The following is a 19,551-nucleotide window of genomic DNA, read 5'->3' as shown; positions in this document are numbered from 1 at the left end:
GGGGGGGGGTTGGGTTTTTTTCCCTCCTCAAACTTGTGCACTGAGGTCCAGCAAACTCTGACAGAGCTGGCACAACCTGCGGGCCACCTCTGTGCTGCAGACACCCCCTCTTACATAGCACCCTGTCTGGTAGCTGAGCTGCAGCAAACCAGCACATGCTGCTAACCATGCTCCAGTGCAAATTCCAAGTTTACTGTGTTAAAATTACAGGACTTGGCTAACCAGGAATGACATGGGGACACAATATTTTCTGTACATCTGCTCTGAGCTGGGAGTGCAATTCACTGTATATTAAATGAAGTGTGGGTGTGGGCTCAATCCTACGCTCGTAGAATAATTGCAAACAAATGCTGCATGTCTGTAAAATGTCACTGAAATATAACAGTGCATATTCATAATAATGGTTTAACCTTTTAATATGGTGTTTTGTAAAAGGGATTGTCACTTAGGCTTTCTGCTGTCAGAAAGGACAGTTCATAGGCTGAATTGCAGGGATGGCAGACCGAAGTGACACACTGCAGTGATACTTTCCCTGCCACTGAAACTATACTTACTTGGGCCACTGAGCAGAGATGTTCTTTTCAGTAGACCTGTGGATATTCAAACCAGCTAGATGTGGTCCACTGTTATACACCCATGAACTTGTTGGACTTAACTTCTCACCTTCACTGCTCGGATATTCTGTTACATTTCTTGGGGTGGCATTGCTTATGTCCCCTTATCTGCCGGGGCCAAAGTCAATTGTGAGTTAAGGATGGAAGTAGGGTGTTTGGAATGGCCCTGGTGCTGTCAGTAAGAGCAGGTAGAAACCAGACCAGCAGCTAAAATAGGTAAGAAGGTAGCAGAAGCCTTCATCCAGCATAATTCCCAAAGAAAACGGGGCTCAACAGCTCCGTGAAGAGAGATGGGCTTAGGGTTGTTGTCCACATGCTCGTTTATGCTTCCGCGTTTCAAATTGAGCTGGAAGAGGTCCCAACTAAACAACTCCCCAGGATTAATGGGGTACACCAAAAAACAGAAGAGCAGCATAGGGAAGAGAGGAGTAATGTAACAAGGCACATGAGGCGGAGGTAAAGATGTGAGAGAATTACATGATAAACAGCAGGATAGGAAATGGAGTTACAGGTGGCCTTAGGATGACTTCACTGCTGTTGTACCAGAGCAATGCAACTAAATAATTGGACTTTTGGAGCAGTTTTGCAGAGTTTTGGTTCAAGAAGCAAGCCAGAATATCAGACAACATGGTATATGTATTTGTTCTTTCTTGGCAATGAGAAGTTACTCCTTTGAAGTAAATCGCAGATATGGGTCCAGAGCGGAAGAAAATACCATAAAGAAATATGGAAGTTGTGATTAACTGTTTTTGTGAGTAATGAGTGATTTGAGTGGTAGAGACTTTAAAGGCTTGTTTGCAAGAATTAGGTGATATAAATTGCCAGCCTTCATGCCACTTAAATCCCTTTTCCTCAGATTGTTCTGGAGTTTGAACATTTGCAGCTGCTCAGTGTGTGCGTGTTTGTGTGCACGTGCCTGCACACAGGTATATTGTTTCCATAAGCTGCCTTTCTGACTGGCTCCGTGCATTATCTTGTTTCATTATTATAACATCAGATTGCAGAGAGGTTAGGGACAAATGTACATGTAAATGATGAAGGTCTGTCCACTTCCAGGTTTGTTTCTGTAGTATTTCTATGTTTAATTATTTAAATAATCTATCTGATATTCACATGTTCCACTGAAATAAAGGGATTCGTGTTCAGCATCCTCATGAAATAATCCAAACCCTTCTGTTTAATTTGAACTTTAAGCCTGTATAGTCCTTGTTTAAACTGCCAGTGAAAATTACTTTTGCAAAAGCCTGAAACAAAGTTAGTAGCAAATGTCCTTATTTTTCAGTTATTCTGTAAGAGCAGGAGCCCTAGATTTCTAATCACCTTTCACAAAGTTAGACAAAGTGTGTGTTGTCTTTTTTTCTTTTTTCCTGTGCACAGTAGCACACATGTCAAGATGCAAAATTAAACTGAATACTTACAATTCACAAGGATTAAAAGCATTTGCTAAAAGCGTTTATGCTGTGGGAGTAAGATTTCATGTGTGCAACATGCAGAATGTCCTGGCCTTGATGTAATAAATCACTTAAGTGTATGTTTAAGTTTATGGTGGTGTGGGAAGAGAGTATAGTTATATGAAAATCTCTTATGCTTCATTTCCTTGAATGTTATATTAATTCTCTATTGAAGTGAAATTTCTGGGCAATTCTGACCAGAACCATGAACACAGGTACCTGGGTAACTTCTGAGAGTGTGATGCACATGCTTCTTGGCAAATATTGAGGAGTTCTTTTAAATAGACTTATGGATTTTTCCTTGAAAACTTAAAATCCAAATTAATAAAATAGAAACTATTTGCCTTTGTACAGCAGCCTGACTCCTTGCTCCCACTACCCTGTTTGGATAGTTCTAGATCTCCACTCGTCTGATGATTATATCTTTTTCTAATTTCCCATCTAACTGTATCAATTATCTATGCACATCCACTGTACAACAGTATTCTCTTTTAATTCTTCTTCTCTCGTAGCTAATTAAATGAATTTCTAAAGAGTTTTTGTACTGTCTCTCAATTTTCACAGCACTAGTCAAACGCTTTTGACGTCTCATAATTCTCCATTTCTCTGATCACCATTCTAGCCCTTTTTTTGTACGTGTTGCAGCTAAACTGCAGTATTTTGAACACAGTAAGCAAGAGCTGTCCATAGTATTTTAAACTTTTACAACATGGCTCTTCAGGTACCTGGTAAAATCACATGCCAATATGCTTACTGGATAAGGGCCTTTGGTTCCAGAGTTTTGAGTAAAAAGGCTGCCTGTGTTCCTGCTCGTCACTAATGTATTTTTAGGTATTGTATTGCTGGGATGCGATTGAGCTTTTGCAGCATCAGCAGATACATGGGCTTGACATCTACGTAGGTTAAGCATCTGGAGTAGTATTTTATTGTGGTTGAAGCAGGCTGTTGTGATTAATGCTTTGTGTCATACAGTGAAGGAGATTAATGCGCTATGTATAGCATGTTTCCTTATCAGGTGGAAGCAGAAGGAAGTTCCTGGTACTGCTGAGCAGTCTCTCACTGTCAGCAAAAGCGTACTGGGGGGCTGTTAGGCCTGGTTAAGTCTTGTAGTTTGTTATTTTCAGGCTGTAAAGCATTTGCATTGGCTGGCTGGCATAACTGCTAAATGTATTCCATTTCAAGTTATATGTTCGTAATAGGATGTATATCAATAAATCGAATGCTAAGGGGTTGATTGGAAATTTCCTTATTTGCTTTTATTTTTAAGAAGACTTGTATACAAGTAAGTTGTTCAGGATCTCGTCACATTATGGATGGGAGATGGGAGTTTCAGGTGTCGCTGTTTGCAGTGTGAAGGCTCCCAGGAGCGATAGTCCTGGTTTCTAGAACTATGTGAAATTTACCATTTAAATTTGGCACAAATTCTGCAGAAATGTGCTGGTTCTTCCTGACTTAATGATGCAATTCATTTCTAAAAGTTTCTAAGTTCAAAAGGACCCTGGAGCTTTGAGAGCTCAAATCCCATCGTCTCAGTTTAAAACGTTCCTTCTGAAACCAGTAAGTGTTTTGAAAACCACTGAAAAACAGTCTTGGCTCTAGGGGCATCCTGTGTCTCTATAGGACTAAGCATGCAAGAAGAGCTATACCCATGTACCAGACTAGCAATGAAGAATATGAAACCAAGGCCTGCTAAGGAAAGGAGACACAAACAAGCTGGAATCATGCTGTAGCAATAAAATGCATGCTTCCCACCGTCCTTGTTGGTGGGAGCAAGACAAGGGTTAGGTTATTATTAGCCATTATTTTTAGAGTGGTTTTTATTGAGAGAGATGGTCCTGACTGTAGTACAAGCTTTAAAAATAGAGTCTGGAAGTGTTTTGGAGATTTTCCTGGCCAATGGATCTGTACATCAGATTGTAGTTAGTAGAAGGCATCTTTGGGATAAGTAATGGCATAAAGATGTTAATTTTTTTCTCTTAAGTATACATTTGTTTAAATACTATCTCTGCCTATTTAATTTTAAAGGGCTAAACCTTGACATCTGCACAGAAGAAAATACCTTTCCTCTTGTATTTCACAGCGTTTCTTTCTCCAGATTTTCTCAACTGTACCTATTTGGAAATACTGTATGTCAGTTTTAGTTAGACATGCATTTAGGATTGTAGGAGAGCTGGTTCCATCATTCTCTGAATTCCAGTATTAATTCTGTTTTGCTAGCACACATTTATTGGTAGTTGTTTTGCTGGGGGGTTTTTTAGGTAATAAAACAAAGTAAGTAATTAACATTAGATTAAGATGTATTTAATTTTATACAGCATTAACTACATGCGTTTTTTCTCATGGCAGCCTTAACACCAGGCAGTATTCACTTCAGCACAAATGTGTTTTTCCTCCCTTAAACATCAATAAATTTTAAACATTTTCATCCCACCACATTAAATTCACCTTTTAGTACCTGCATGAGAATAATTACACATTGGACTCTTTCGATGGCAGAAGGGGGTCATTTCCTAGGCAACAGGTTTTAATGGCAGAAACAAGTACTGGAAACAAGTACTGTGCAACCGTGGCTACATTTTTAAGACATACTTCATAATAAAGCATAAATTCTGATGTATAAACCATTCAGGCAAATGGTGGGGTTTTCTGGCACTGAAGCATTTGTAGGAAGTGTTACAAAATGGTTGAAATCCTTCGGCCTCCTAACTGCAACATTGGAAATTAAGAGTACTTACAAAAAAAAAACATTACCTTTGGGATTTTCAGTGCTTTCCAGCATTCCAGTTGTACAAGAGACGAGCTCTCAGCATTGTTTCTCAAATGACGACAGAACAATAGATCCCAGTCACAGTTTAATACTCTTTAAAATTTAAAAGCCACACAAAAGTTGTAGCCTATCCTATGCTGTCAGCAACAAGTGCTAAGTTAGGTAGCTTGCCAGAAAGCATTTTAAAAATTATTTTAAAATACATATATGCAGCAAATGTTAGTATGAATAATTTATCACCATGAATAAGTTAATGGAAACTATACTTGTCAAAATGAATTTGCAAAATATGTTTCTGTAATGCACTGTATTTTCTTTTTAATTGCTTGTGTTTTAGTTACTAGTTAGGCTGTAAAATTCATTTCGGATCTTGCAGTTATGTGGAAGATGCATCACAAGTTAAAGACTAGATGTTGTAAAAATATTTTAGAATGGAAAATCCTCAATTACAAGGATTTTCTGCATCTGCTTTACAGGTAAAGTGCTTAATCTTTCTAACTTAACTGTAACAACTTGATAACAAAATGGTACAGTGGTGTGGACTAATAATAATGGATTTTGCAACAGTGAACAAAAATACAGTAGTATCTGGCTTATTAAAAAAGGACATTTTTTTTCTCTTTTATTCTTCGGTTGCATTTTAGAAGTGTAGGAACTGGCTTGGATCTGAGACCTATGTGCTTATGCATAGAGTTAGTTTTTGCCGTTGGCACTAGAATTAATGAAAAGATCAAAAATACGTTTAGGGTTCCAGGGAGGGCAAGTTTCCTAATCTTCTGTCTGTAATACAGATACTTTGGAAAAAGCATGAGCTTTGCAGAAATGCATTTTGGGACTGGTACCAGGAATAGCTCCACTGATATCGGTGAAACTGTGCCAAATGTAAAATGGACAGACTTATTGTGGAATTTATATCTTCAGAGCTACAGAGCATAAACTAATTGTGATAATGTAAGTTCAGCAGTCAGACCAGACCTGCGCTAACTCATACGGAAGCTGATCATACCAGTGACTCTTGTCTCACATCTTGGAAACCTGATAGACCACCTGATGGACCCCAGGCGCAAACCTTACAGGCAGACTTAAACCCTGTGTCCTAACATTGGAAATGGATGAAAGAACCTGGGGTGAGAGGACCACAAAGCAAACATGAGTAGAGGTTTTGGAGTATACGTAGGGGCTGGCTCTGTCATTCCCTTCAGCTAGAGCTTTTGCTCAGAGATAAGTAAAGAGAGTCTTACATCAATACTGCATTTCAAGGGTTGTGGAGACATATTTTTCTGCTGCTGCCTGCCTGTATTGTGCTTGACTCAGCCTCAGACTCAGTGCCAATAAATAGAAAACTTACTCTAAAAGTAAAACAGCTTCTTTGTGCTTGTTGCTGTTTTACTGCCTCTTTTATGGAACACAGGTAGGTATTCAATTTTAGCAGCAGGATTTGTTATTTGAAGATGAATATCAGATAAAGTTTACTTCTGAAAACAAAGCTGCATAGACTCAAGTGCTGAAGGAAACAAATGTAGACAAATTTTGAATAAACACTGTGGGGTTTGCTTCTTCATTATGACTGCTACAAATGTAGTGCTTTGCAGCTGCAAAGGGCCCATGAGGACAGAGGGAGTGAAGACTGCTGTGATCCAGTGGGTGACATCTAGAACTCGTGACAGAAGAATGTGGTTTTCCTGGCTCTGCCACAAATGAGTTCATTGACATTTGGCCATCCCCTTTTATGTGCCATTTTGGTTTTTGCCTCATCCTTTGGTCGACTTGACAAAATAGACAGTCAGTCTCTGCCTTGAGGAGCTAGCAATGATCTGTGAGTCTTTTGGTATGCATGGTATCTGTCATAACAGGGCTGTTAACATAGTTGGAGTATGTGCACTACTATAATACAACAACCATATGAGGAGGTTTCCCTTATAATGTCAGATGTAATCATCTAGTCTAACAATATCCTTTAGCTGGAATATGACTGTTGCCTATAAATACATCAGGGTTAAACGCTGGGGAGGCAGAAAGAAGTTGTAAGCTAAAGGACAATGCTGGCAGAAGAACAGAGAGGTATCAAGTGGCCTTGAATAAATTTAGGCTGGAAATTAAGAGAAGTTTCCTAACAATATGGTTCTGGCACAGCCTACCAGAGGTAGTAAAGAGGGCAAAAAAGCGCAATTGTTATTAAGAGAGAGCTTGATTTGTTTATGAAAGGGATTGTCGAATGCAGTGCGCGTTTGACAGCTGCAGAATGAAGTTTAGAGACAAGGAAGTCCCTTTAAAGGGACTGAGGTCCCTTCTTTTTAATTTATTTGAACTATCTTTGCAGAGCCATGCCTTTATTCTTTTCCACTTCTCTTTAATATTAACCTCTTATTCAACTGGAGGAGTTTCTGGAAGTAAAAACAGTAGCCATGATGAAGGCTTTCCCTAGGTTTTTTCCCACCTATAGCATGCTCACACTCTTACCTCTTCCCGTTACACAGCTGAACAGTCTTTTGGCAAGTATATTAATAGCTTATGTAGAGAAGTATCGCTTAAGAGAAATAAGTATGTATTTTTAGATGTCTTTTAATGCAACTTAGCAATTGGAATTAAGCCAACATTTAACATCTTTCAGGATCACTCCGAGGCATTCTACAGAGCATGTTTTTCAGAGGTTTGGGAAGACAGTGACATATTCTAGTAGTGGCCCTCTTTCAAGTCTGTCAGAAATAACTATAGTATTGCTGGGATTAATGGTATTTTTATCTGTCTGATTTAAAATCTTTCCACTTACCTAGTTGTCTGCCTGTCCTAGAAATCTAGCATGTTGTAAAGTGTTCATTCCACTGCTAGCTAGAGCTAGAGTGAAGGTGGTTTTGTAGTGTTTTTATAGGTTTAATTGGGTCTAAATTATCTGTTGTCTCATATCCTGTAAGGGATATTCTGTCAGAAACAATTTCTTGCAACATCTGTGCTGAAAAGTCAAGAGCAGCTAGAGAATGGGCTTGTGTCTGTAAAACCCTGCAACGCCATAGACTTTCTGTCCACAGTAATTTTTGTAGATGGTTGGAGTTTAAGCTCAAAGTGTTCAGAAATACCAAGCTTAAGATGTCTGCTGGGACACTTGGGTAGAGCTCACTGTGTTTACCTTTGCTTAATTTTTCCTGATGTAATGAATGACACCTGCCCAGGGCCATTAGCACCTTCTCCTGGATCATGCTCCAGGCCTTGACTGAAGTCCAGAGCAGCAGATATGTTTGCATGTAGACTGTAGTTATAGTGGGAAAGTGGGTCTTGAGGACTGAGTTCCTTGACACTGCAAGAATGTCTTTTACATCACTGTGTTGATCTGCATTATCCTGCAATGTCAGCTGAAATCATCAAGATGTAGATTCATTGGTCTTTTTAATAGACAAGGCCCCACTCTTGGATGAGGGCCTGGAAGGCAGTAGCTGAGGCTTGCTAATGTAAAGACTGCACAAACCGGGCCAGCACTTTTAAGCAAAATTCAATTTGGACAGGGAACAAAAAAGAAAAAAGCAGAAAAGCAATGCCTGCCAAGGAATAAGCTGCAGTCCCATGTGGTTCTCTAGCTAACTTTAGATGTAGCATTTCTTCACAGTCCAACTTGGAGATGGTGTTGATCACCCTGCTTCAGTCTTGAGACTTAGGAGAGATTGCTTGCTTATCTACACCAGAGGGGGATTTTTTCCCCACTCCTTAAAAATTACTAAATATTCAGATTTGTATATGTATATGTCTGCTAATGTTTTAGAAATTTTTTGATTCAAAGAAAGAGCTATCTGTGGCTGAAAAGAGAGAATGATAACCAGTAAGAAACTGCTTGATAGTACACATAGAGGTCTGGTTAAATGTGAACTGTAACACAGATGTGCTTGATTCAAGATGCTGCACACTTGTGTGTTTGTTAGCTATCATAGGCATATGAGATAGATACATAGATATATATATATACACACACTACTTGCTATTAATAAAACACTGTTTTACAGTACAACAGGTTCCCTAACAGGTTCCTTAATGCAACACCTCTGCTTACCAGAATCTCTGAACTGTGGCCATGCTTTGTTACAGTAGAGGTTTTTAAAGCTGCTGTGGAGATTTAGATGATCAATATCCATGAAAATTTTACAACATTTGAATTTTGAGGAAGAGAAAATGTTGAGTGTTTAAAATCTTCCCTGCCTATGTGTGTGTTTTACTGTTTTCTTGCACTACTAGAGAAAAATACAGACATTTCATAGGCTGTAGCCACTGTGAGTTAGAGACCTTCTTTCTTGGGAGTTTGAAAAGGGTTGAAAAAACCTGTGACTTCTAATAAAAGAAATAAATAGCATGCTCAACATTGCACAGTGACTTTAAGATCTTGTTAAAACGGATGGCTCATGCCAACAGACACAAGTGAGATTTGCAAACTTTTGTTTCCTTGCAGGAGACACTCCATCTTCCTTCTGAGATGGCAGTGTCCTTGGAATGCTCCCAAAGTTTTCATTCTGATTGAAAATGCTCTTTACCATAAAAATATGAGGTTTGCTATTTGGTGTGGCTTGCCTAAAAGCTTATACGAAATATGTCCTCCCTAAAGTGAACTAAGTGTCTTGAGCTGCAGTACCTCTTCTGAAACCCATTCAGAAAAGTCATTTTTCATTTGCAAACACTTTCTTGAAAAAAAAAAAAAAAAAAATTGTATCCAATGTTAGTTTTCTCTGATGATAAAATGGATATGATAGCTTCATTAGAATGACAAGCATTTCAGATTCAAACATACTGAATTCTGCTTTACTTGGTTGATGATCCTTAGTCTGCAAAATGTTCTGGATCTCAATGTCCTTGGGCATGTGATATTTCCACATGGATTAACTGATATTGAGCAAGCTCTTTTATACACAGCAACTAAAGGACAACATCTTTACCTTCCTGTGTTTTCCCTCGCTGACTGCTTGTCATTCAGTAAGCATTTATTTCTGATATTGTATAGGAGTTACCATTCTCTGTTTGTTTATATTCAGATTTCTCTGGGTCCTATTACAATGTAGCCATTCAAGGGTAGAGCAATGAATCTTGCTCTATTCCTTTCTTATTGAGTAAGTTTTCTGTTTCTTTTTCAAGAACATGTTGCCAAAGAAAGCTTGTTTTGGTTTGTGGCCAGGTAACCATCCGATTACAGAAAGTAGTTGAGCAAGTATAACTGAGGGCAGAATTGGATCTATTATGTTTTCCTTTAAGTTTAGAAATCTGAAATGAGATTTGAGCACAAAAGGATATTCTCCTGGTTTGATTTTAAAGCATTTAAGCAATGAGACAACCAATAAATCCACTGTAAGACTGTTTCCTAGCACAATTAGTTGTAGCACTGCCAAGCTTTTTCAGACACCCCAATTTTTCTATTGCTTACCCTGATATCATTACCTGGTCCTGCCTTTGGCCACTGTAACTGTTCTTCCTCATCCTTATCATTTACATTTAAAACACTTGTTGACCATTATATTATTGCCACTTCAGCTTTACATGTTTGATCTTTCTTGTTTTGGCATATATTGTGACATACATTATTATTCATAACACTTCGCTAAATAATCTTCTGTATACAGACACGTTTCTGATACTAAGTAGTCACAAACTAGCGTCACGAGACAGGGTGCAGTGTCAATTGTCCCATTAAGATCCTTGATGTTGTCATTAGTTAAGTTCAGTGTAACTTGTGTCCATTTAAATCTGTAGGATTGCCTGTGTGGTTGGGTTTAGTTACAGATATGTATGTCGATATATTTAATGCCATGCATGTTTACCTCTTTTATCAATGACTTGATAGTAAAAGGTTCTGCCAATCAATTACCACCTTTTTTGATGCAGCTACATACAGATGCATTGCTGTTCTCTACATCTTGTCCGGTTTTCAGGGTGATGGATTTCTAGGCATCTTCCCAATTCTGCTCTGTATTTTGTATTTTTCTTTGGCTGAATGATTAGCTACCTAGCTTGAATTCTTTATGTGTTCTCATTTGGTTTCTGTCCCATTTACCCAGTTCATTACAACTGTCTGTTCTTTGAACCCTGTGTTGTTGATTCTACTTTTTAAGATTATTAAAGACTATATGAAACCAGACCTCCTGCTGATCAGTGTGGCAGTCTCCGGACTTCTTTTTTGCAGTTCAGCTTTCAAATTCAAAGAATCCCTGATCTTCTAGTCTGACCTCAGTTTATTTCTATCTGTGCGTTCTGCAGATTAGTTTTTCCAATAAGGAAAAATTTGAATTTAGAAACTCTATTAACACTTCACTAATATTCAGATACAGCAATTCAGATGTATCGCCTTTCCTCTACTTACTTAGTAATTTGATAAAACTGTCTGACTAGTATGAATATTTCCACTTGCTGATCATGGAGAAAATTGCTAAAATGGAGGAGTTACTGATGACTTCTGCTTGTGGTGTGGAAATGATGGTTGGCACGTAGATATTTTGAAATATCTGCAGATCCTTACAGGAGACCTGAAAGTCCTTCCTGTCCTCAGTGGTTTTTTCTAAAATAGAGCAGCACTGATGTTCCTGGGGCAAAGTCCAGTAATGCAATTGTAGGGTTGTGGCATTTTCAGTCTTGGCTGACCTTGCACCGTATTCTCTTTTTGTGATGACTTTGCTATTGAGAGGATGTTGCTTGCACGATGCAGTCGTGTCCTGCCCTAGTTTACAAAACTGAATACAGACAGAAATTCCAGTTACACCATAGCAATTTAGTGGTAGCAAACGTGTCTGGAAAGCTGAACAGATTTCAGCTTTACTTCCAAAATCACTTGGATGCAAAGGCTGCAAGTGTTATCAGAGTGGCTCTGGCAAATCGTGTCCCACGCAGTGTGAATTTTATGTAAATTCATCCTTGTGAACTTGTCTGCTGGCTCACAAAGATCGAAAGCATAGAGGAGCTAATGTGTGCCCAATGACAAGAGACACACTGAGGGTATATGCATCGTACTCTACAGCATGCATGAAAATGTTAATACCTAATGAGCTGTAAATTGCAGTGCTGGATTGTGAAATAGAATTCCCAATGGGGCATATTGTACAGATCTCTCACAGGATTATAAAATATCAGGTTTACTTGGCAGTGAGAGGACTGCTCAGTTGTATGGGATTACAGTGAATGTGATTAATGTTACAGATTGCATTGGAATGGACCTGATTTTGCTGTCAAGCAAAATACTAATGTAATTCGGTGTTGCTGGCTGGGAGATATGAGGTGCCAATTAATTGTCTCTTTTCCTTTTTTGTTTGTTTGTTTTTCTTTTTTACTTTAATAACAACTCTTGGCACAAGTGTGCCTTCCAGTTACATTATAAGTGAGTGGATAACAGCATGGGTGTAAACAAATGGAAGGCTCTATTAAGTTTGCAAAGACATGGAAAGAAATGTTTAAGATCCATGCAGCCAAACTTGTTGACTGCTTACAAGCAAATGCCCATTTTAATTGTCATACAAAATGTCCACAAATTTTAAGGGACAAGCAAAGGCTGATGTTAAATTTGCAAGACTGAAGTGCAAAGAAAAGTGTGCAGATAAATGGTCTTTTCTGCTGTCAGTTGTGCCTCTCCTGTTTTGTGTCCTCCCATGTCCCAAGGCTTTGCCCAAAGGACTAGAAGGCTCCTGCGGGCAGGCTAGGTAGACCGCGGGGAAAATCAAGTAGCTGCACATACAGCTTACCTGCTGAAATAAGGGGGACAAAGTTTAGATCAAGCAGTTGGGTTGAGAAGTTTGCACGATTAGCTGTACTTTTATATTTCCTCCAGACTACTACACTGCTGGGGTTTTGACCTTTATCCTGGGCCTCTGCAAAGGGCAGTGAACTGATGAAGAAGCTTCTTTTAGAACCCCAGCCCTACTTTGAACCCTCATGTCTCTTATCTTGTGCTTGGCACAGTGCTGCAGGTGTTGAGTGAGCAGGGATTTGTTTACATCCTCAAGTTGATGAGCTGGTAAGCTGTCAGGGACCCTCAAGCACTTCCCCATCTAGAGCAATATGCTGGTCATGCTGGCATGCTAGAGGAGTTGGGAAGGCAGGAACTTGCCAAGTTACCTGTGTCTCATTAAGCAGCAAGAGAAGGACTGTTGTGTCAAAAGCAGCCTATGCTTTTGCCAGCCCTGGAAACTGCATGAGAATAGTTTTACATGAGGCTATTCTCTACGTCTGCACTTGCACAGTAAACTGCATAGTGGCCTGGCCCTGCACAAGGACTGTCACAGGCCCTGATGAGAAAAATATGCTAGGTTCTCTAGATCTAGTCAAAGAGGATTATGAAAAGCCTTGTGATAACACAGTAAGACTTCAAACAGAGGAGCCTCTGAGAAGTATATTCACAAAGTCTGTCCTATCAACCAGTTCAAGTGACTCGCTGGAATTCCAGTTTCATGGCAAATTTGCAAATGCTGTCTCCCAGGAATCGGGAGATTCCAGATCTCATAAACTACAGAAGAAAACATTTTGATTGATGAATGTTGACAGTATCTAAGAACTATAGAAGAGAGGAGTCACTTCATTACCCCTATAATTTTGTGAATTTTCAATAGGTCTTTTGCCAGCAGTATGCCACCTACCTGAAGACAGCTTCCAAGAAAAAGGATTTGGGATGATGGAAGTGACTTCTGTTGTCTTTTAGAGCTGACAAATGTTGACCACAAAAGAGCCCTGTTTCTTACGGCCAAAGTAACAGATTTTTATGTGCTTTTCTTTAAACTGCCATCCAGGAACATTTATGTCTTTGATCCAGTGTAATAGATCTTGAAAGGTCTGGGATCATGTAGCTGTAGCTAATAAGGAAATATTGTGAAATACTCAGAACTTGCCACTTCATTTGTGCTCTTTTTTTTTTTCTCCCTTGTAACTATTTTGGAGCAATCAGGTAGAGACAGGGATGCAGAAAAAGATCAAGCTGCTGAACAAACACTTCCCATGTTTAACGTAATGAAGCTGATCACAGCCTGGCAAATTCAATAGAATCTCTCAGCATTGCTATTAAATATATGACTCTTCTAGTAGGAAATTACTTCTCCTTCTTACCAAATTTTAGTGAAAAAATACCAGATTTGATTGAGTTCACTTGACTGTCAGTCTGGTGGTGGTTCTTTGATCTCTGCATGAATTTCACCACCAAGCAGGTCATATGGAGCAGCTGTTCAAGGTGCCCTGTGGAACCTCTTGCTTATGGGCTGCTTCACGCTTTGCTGCAGGTGAAACGCTGAATGCTGGGGACATTTTTGGAATCCCCTATATGGGCTTCCTCTTCCTTTCTGCAATAAAGAATAAGGTTTGGAGGCAGCAGGCGGGATAATTGCTGACAAGCTCCCCGCCAAGCAACTGGCAGATGAAGCTCAGCTTCCAAATTAAAAGTGAAGGAGAGAAGGGGATTTTGGGCACACCACAAAAGGACTGTGGGCACATGCACCTGAAGTGCAAGCAGAGCTTAAATCCACAGTACAGAAAAATAGTGCAGGGGTAAAGCCAGAATCTGATTCAAATAGGTCTGTCTGAGTTTGGACTAGATTTCTCTTGTGAAATGACGGCATGGGAACTTCACAGTGTGAATAACAGTTTGCGTGGGCAAGTGGGCAGTCCTGGCTGCAAGGGTGCTTTGCCATGCATTCCATACCCAGAAGGTAATGGGTAGAATGTTCAGAAGATGTAGAGGAGTCAAGGTCCCTTTCTTTTAGAAAATTCCTTCCCGTTTGGAGAATGGATTTTGGAAGGTATGTAGATGTATAAATATGGAGAGAGCCATGTAAAGGCATTTCCAGACTTTCCAGTGCCTCTAGCTCTTCTAAGTTTTTAATTTGGATACTTTCTTAGAATTACATAAAAGTTTATATATAATATAATTTATAATTTATAGACAAGTGTTCAGCTACAGATTTATAATTTTGAGGTATTGGGAATGTCTGTGATTAAGAATACATTATGTGATTTTGTATTTCTCCCTAATACTTGCTCTTTTATTTTACAGACCTGTTCTATTGCCCAATAAAAACATTAAAATTGATCTGTTGCTTACTTGGCTTGCACAAAACTTTAGCCAGTCACTTATCTGTGCTTTGACAATCAAATATCCTGCAGCTGACATTCACCACAAATTTCTTCACTCTAGTGAGTCCAGAGAAGAAAAAAATACCCGTGTTAATCATCAAATACAACATCTGAACATCTTCTGTTCTGTGTAGGAGCTGGGTGGTTTTGACAGACTTCGCAAGTCATCCAGCTGTGACACGTTCTGCGGTCGCTTCTTGGTGAGATGTGCTGAGACAGCACTCGTCCTGTGAGCAGAAGTGGATTTGCGTTAAGTTGAAAATGGAACAATTGATTAGAATATCCTGAATTTTCACTTTCATGTCGAATGGGGTGTTGGTGCCCAGGCGCTGGCGGTGGGGGCTGTGGGGCTTCTGTGAGGAGAGGCCGGGGCTGGTTTCAGCCGGTTCTGGCTGGCTCCAGTGGCCCCACTGCAGGGCACAGCCCGGCCCCTTGGCCATGCTGGCAGCGCCTCGGGGGAAGCGGGTTTAAGAAATGGCAAAATGCTGCCAGCAATGAGGATTGAGGGGAAAAGCATGAGGGGAAAAGTGTGAGGAGCAGCCCTGAGAGTCCTGAGGGCAGAGGAGGAGCAGCAGCTCAGGCCCATGGCAGGCATTGGCCTGCTTATCAGAAGGTGTTCCTGTGGCACTGTGGGAAAGAGTTAAGTGTTGGACCTTTACGTAGGCCAGACACCACAGGAAAAAGGAGGCATTTTTATGTTTGTGGCGTTTAAGTGCTTTAATAAAGGACTAGTGAGGGACCCCATACAGAAATTCTAATTAATAAGGTATATTAGAGAAGAGATATTTGGGGGGGCGGGGGGGGGGGATAAATTTCTTGTGCTGGTAAACCCCAACCCCACAGAAGAAAGGATCTTCACTGAGGACTTTAGCTGTTGACAAACCTTCTGTTATGGTTACGTTTGTGTTTGCTCTTCTCGATCTGGCTTTGCCAACATAGCTAAAAGAGAGAGTCAGCTGGAGTCTTGTCTTTCTTTGCATTGCACTTAAGATTATTTAGTAAGGTCTTGAACCAGATGTTATTGAAGTTGATGGTAGCATTTCAACAAACACTAGAGAGCTTTGAGTCTGCCTCTGTCCTAATAAGCGACATCAGATCAAATTTAACACTGCAGTGGTGAGTGAAAAAGACAAGCCAGTTAACTCCACAATTTTAAGTATATAAAGCACACTGGTTATTTTTAAAGTTTCATCAGAGACCTAGGGTTGAGATGATTTTAAGGCAAATTATGTGCAAAGAAAAAAAAAAAAAGAAAGAAAAAAATGTGAATCTGTCTTGTCCCTGTGTTTTTGCCTGGTGTGTTTCTTTTCCCTCTAACTTTTGATATCTAATCACATCATTAAATCTTCCTAATATATATCTGAAGATAAAAGGTGGCAGTTGTAATGGAAAGAACTGATCACAAATTATTTTTTCTTGGCGATGTCTGCAGTAAATTTGTAATATGCTTAAGAAAACAGAACAAATCTTACCAATAAATTGAGGCCATTTCATTTTGAATGACTGTCCACTGAGGATCGTCCTCACTGCAGTTGGCCTCAGAATATCATTGACGTTGGTCACAAACAATCTACTCTTTAATATCCAGGATACAAAGTCCCTTTGACATCTGCCATCTCCATTCCACAGTCAAACTCTCACTGGTGCAATATTGGCTGTAATTGAACTTGCAAATCGCTTCAGTTTCTGAAATGCTGACTGCTTAATTATGATGGGGAAAATAGCATTCTACAGCCATAAGCTCAGATAACTGTTTAACTCGGAAACTATGTAATTATATATGTGAATAATACTTGCTGTGATTTATGTTAATACCAGTGGCAATATGCAGAAGGACCACTTGGCAGACCTTGTCTTACTTCATTGTGGAAGGGAGCAAAGAAGCAGAATGAACCACAAAATAGAGAGAAGGGAGGAAGTGCAGGACTGGGCCTTGCTTCCTTTTATCCCAAAGGTGTTCAAGTTCACGAAACAGGCTTCAAGAGATTGTTCGGTTCAACTCCCAGCTTAACACACAGGTTTTCCATGGGGTATTGTCCAGTCAGTTAATTTATCCTCAGCTTCAGGTGTGCATCTGGAAAACAAGGACTGCAAGGACCCTGTTTTTCAGGCATACTCTGAGGACTAAACACAGAGATCAGTTTGAGATGCTTCAGTACTATGTCTGTGTGAATTGACCTGAGTATCTGTGTAACAAAATGGAAGCCTGTCTTTCTGAACACTGTGTGATTATGATGCCACAGTTTTTTTGAGGAATTCTGTGTATGAAAACTACTGTGTTTCAATTTAGCCTGGAGCAGGAATAACAAAGCAACTTTAAACGTCCTAGTCTGGCTGAAAAGAGTGCATGCAAAACAACACGGAGATTCTGAAGATGACTCTGGATGAGCTATCTCAAACATCAGAAGCTGCAGATCACTATAACATAACATGGCTTTGCTGGTTCCCCATGTAGTAGCTATCCCATTCAGATCTTACCCATTTTTTCCTGTATGATGTCACTTGTGTGGTATGAAAGTACACCACAGACCGTATCTATATCCCAGTGAACTTGGTGCAGAGTGTTTCTCTTAGATGGATTTTAGCTCAAACTAACTCCATGATAGTGCCTGATACTGTTTGCATTCATAATGTCTCTCTGGTAGATTCACACAGCAGATAGGTTGATCGTAAATCTTTAGTTTCATGAAAAGCCTCAGTGGTGGTTTTTTTCCTGGTTTTCTCCATCTTACATTTTTTCTTGTGAGAAGGAAAGTACGTAGGCCTCTTGTCTGTGGATAATTAATTACTCTATAACAAAGCAGCTGTGGAGCCTGACAAGATTGCACTCAGATTACAGTCTTAAAATAGTGGATGGACTCTGTGTTTTTCCTTCCAACCATCTTAAGATTGTTGTCATAAGAATTAATGATAATTGCATTGCTCTGTATTGTCATTACATTTCTTGTCATATGAATAGGTTCATTTAGTGCCACCATCTTGGGTTGTTATGAAAATGAGGTATCTGAACTTAAGCTGTTATATCTTTTCCTCTCTGATCAAGAGCCAAATCCTAGGGTGCAAGCACAGATTTTAAGTAAATACTTTAAATGCGGTATTTGCATCATGTGGTTTCAAGCTTTACAAAAGTGATGCAGGGTTGCCCATTACTTTTTCATATGCTAGAAAGTTATGTGTAAGTTTATATGTTATAGGATAAAAATGGATTGACCCTAAAAGGAGAGAGTAGCAGAGTTAGGAGTAGAACTGAAGTCTTCCATTTTTCAATGCCATAGTCAGTTGACTACGTTTTTTTTATAGAGATATTATGCAGAATATTTTGGGTTGGAGACAGAGGTAAGACATTCATTGTTGGGAGTCACGAGGCACATAGCTGCTTCAAGGTTCTTCAGAGATAAACAGAAGATCTGTTTTACTATAGGCAGTACCTGAATTAACTAAAGCTATGTGGTTGAGTAAATTACAGATGAAATCTAGACAAAATAACAAAAATAAAAGGCAAAGAAATATGTCTCAAATTTGTTTGGTTAAGCATTAATCTTCAAATATAGACTACTGGATTATTTATTTATTTTTTAGTCTAAATGTACAAATCAACACCCTAAAACCAACTTTATGCAGAAGGCTTAACAGAGAAATTCATCCTGATGTAATAAGCACAGCTCCATTGAGATCAATGGTGATATTTAAGCTAAGGATAAGACTCAGCTTTCTAATTTGCCAGCAGCATATGAAATGATCATTTATGCTGGCACTCCAGTGAGATATGAATTGGAAGACAAATACAAAAATTACAAAGCAAAGCTTAGTTCCCAGTTGAAAGGTGGTGCATTTAGTTTGTTTTGCAGTTTGGTTGCATTCCTATACACACACTGAATCATATTCAAAAGAGGTCAAAGTTAGCTGTTTCTTTGTGTGGCGCTCTGTTTGCTGGTTTCTGGCTTTCCTCTGGAAAGCATGCTTTCTTTTGTCCCTGGAAGACCCCTTTCGTTGATAGGCTTTGGTTTATTTTCTCTCTTCTTACAGCCCTCTGTAAGTCTGATTCCCCTGTGCCCTTGATTATCTGTAGACACTGATTATGAAATGATTTATCTCTGGTACAGGTAAAGGGATGTGTATTACTTCCGACTTATATGGGTGAAAATGAAGTCATAGTAACAAAAGAATACATGAATAACTAGGTGAAGGCCAGTTTGATGATTATATGGTCTTTCACACAGACCTTTGTATAAGTGTACAGTGAACATAACATCTGTATGTTGCAAAATCTGTACTTGAAATTAATTGGTGCTTTCCCTGGATCTGTGTTTCTCTCAGGACAGATATCAGTGGATGGATTTATGCGGTATCTGAGTGGAGAAGAAAACGGCGTTGTTCCACCTGAGAAACTGGATTTAAATGAAGATATGTCTCAACCACTGTCACACTATTTCATCAATTCCTCACACAACACCTACCTCACAGGTACAGTGTTGGAGAGATCTGATTTCTTACCTTAAAAAAATTCATAGCATATTTGCAGAGATAACCGTAAAATATACTAAAAGCATCAACAATAAATGATGATGGAGCTTAGTCTTCAGGGGAGCAAGGGTAGCACTTGATTGTTGTTGTAGCTGCTACACACATACATCAAATATACTTTTATTAA

At 39.3% G+C, this 19,551-nt stretch overlaps 1 protein-coding gene across 1 annotated transcript in view; it reads left to right on the top strand.

Annotated features, from left to right (window-relative positions):
- The window catches only part of PLCB1 (phospholipase C, beta 1 (phosphoinositide-specific)), a 409,303-nt gene that overhangs the window by 269,109 nt on the left and 120,643 nt on the right, over positions 1-19,551 (top strand). Inside the window, exon 10 of the mRNA XM_010575057.1 lies at positions 19,218-19,364. Within this exon, the coding sequence (XP_010573359.1) occupies positions 19,218-19,364 (147 nt within the window). The remainder of the gene's footprint in view (positions 1-19,217; positions 19,365-19,551) is intronic.

This window comes from Haliaeetus leucocephalus, unplaced genomic scaffold (genome assembly GCF_000737465.1).
Source record: "Haliaeetus leucocephalus isolate CR32 unplaced genomic scaffold, Haliaeetus_leucocephalus-4.0 Scaffold450, whole genome shotgun sequence".
In the NCBI taxonomy this organism is placed as follows: domain Eukaryota; kingdom Metazoa; phylum Chordata; class Aves; order Accipitriformes; family Accipitridae; genus Haliaeetus; species Haliaeetus leucocephalus.
Note: the sequence above shows the minus strand (reverse complement) of the source record. Positions and strands in the feature narration are given on the sequence as shown.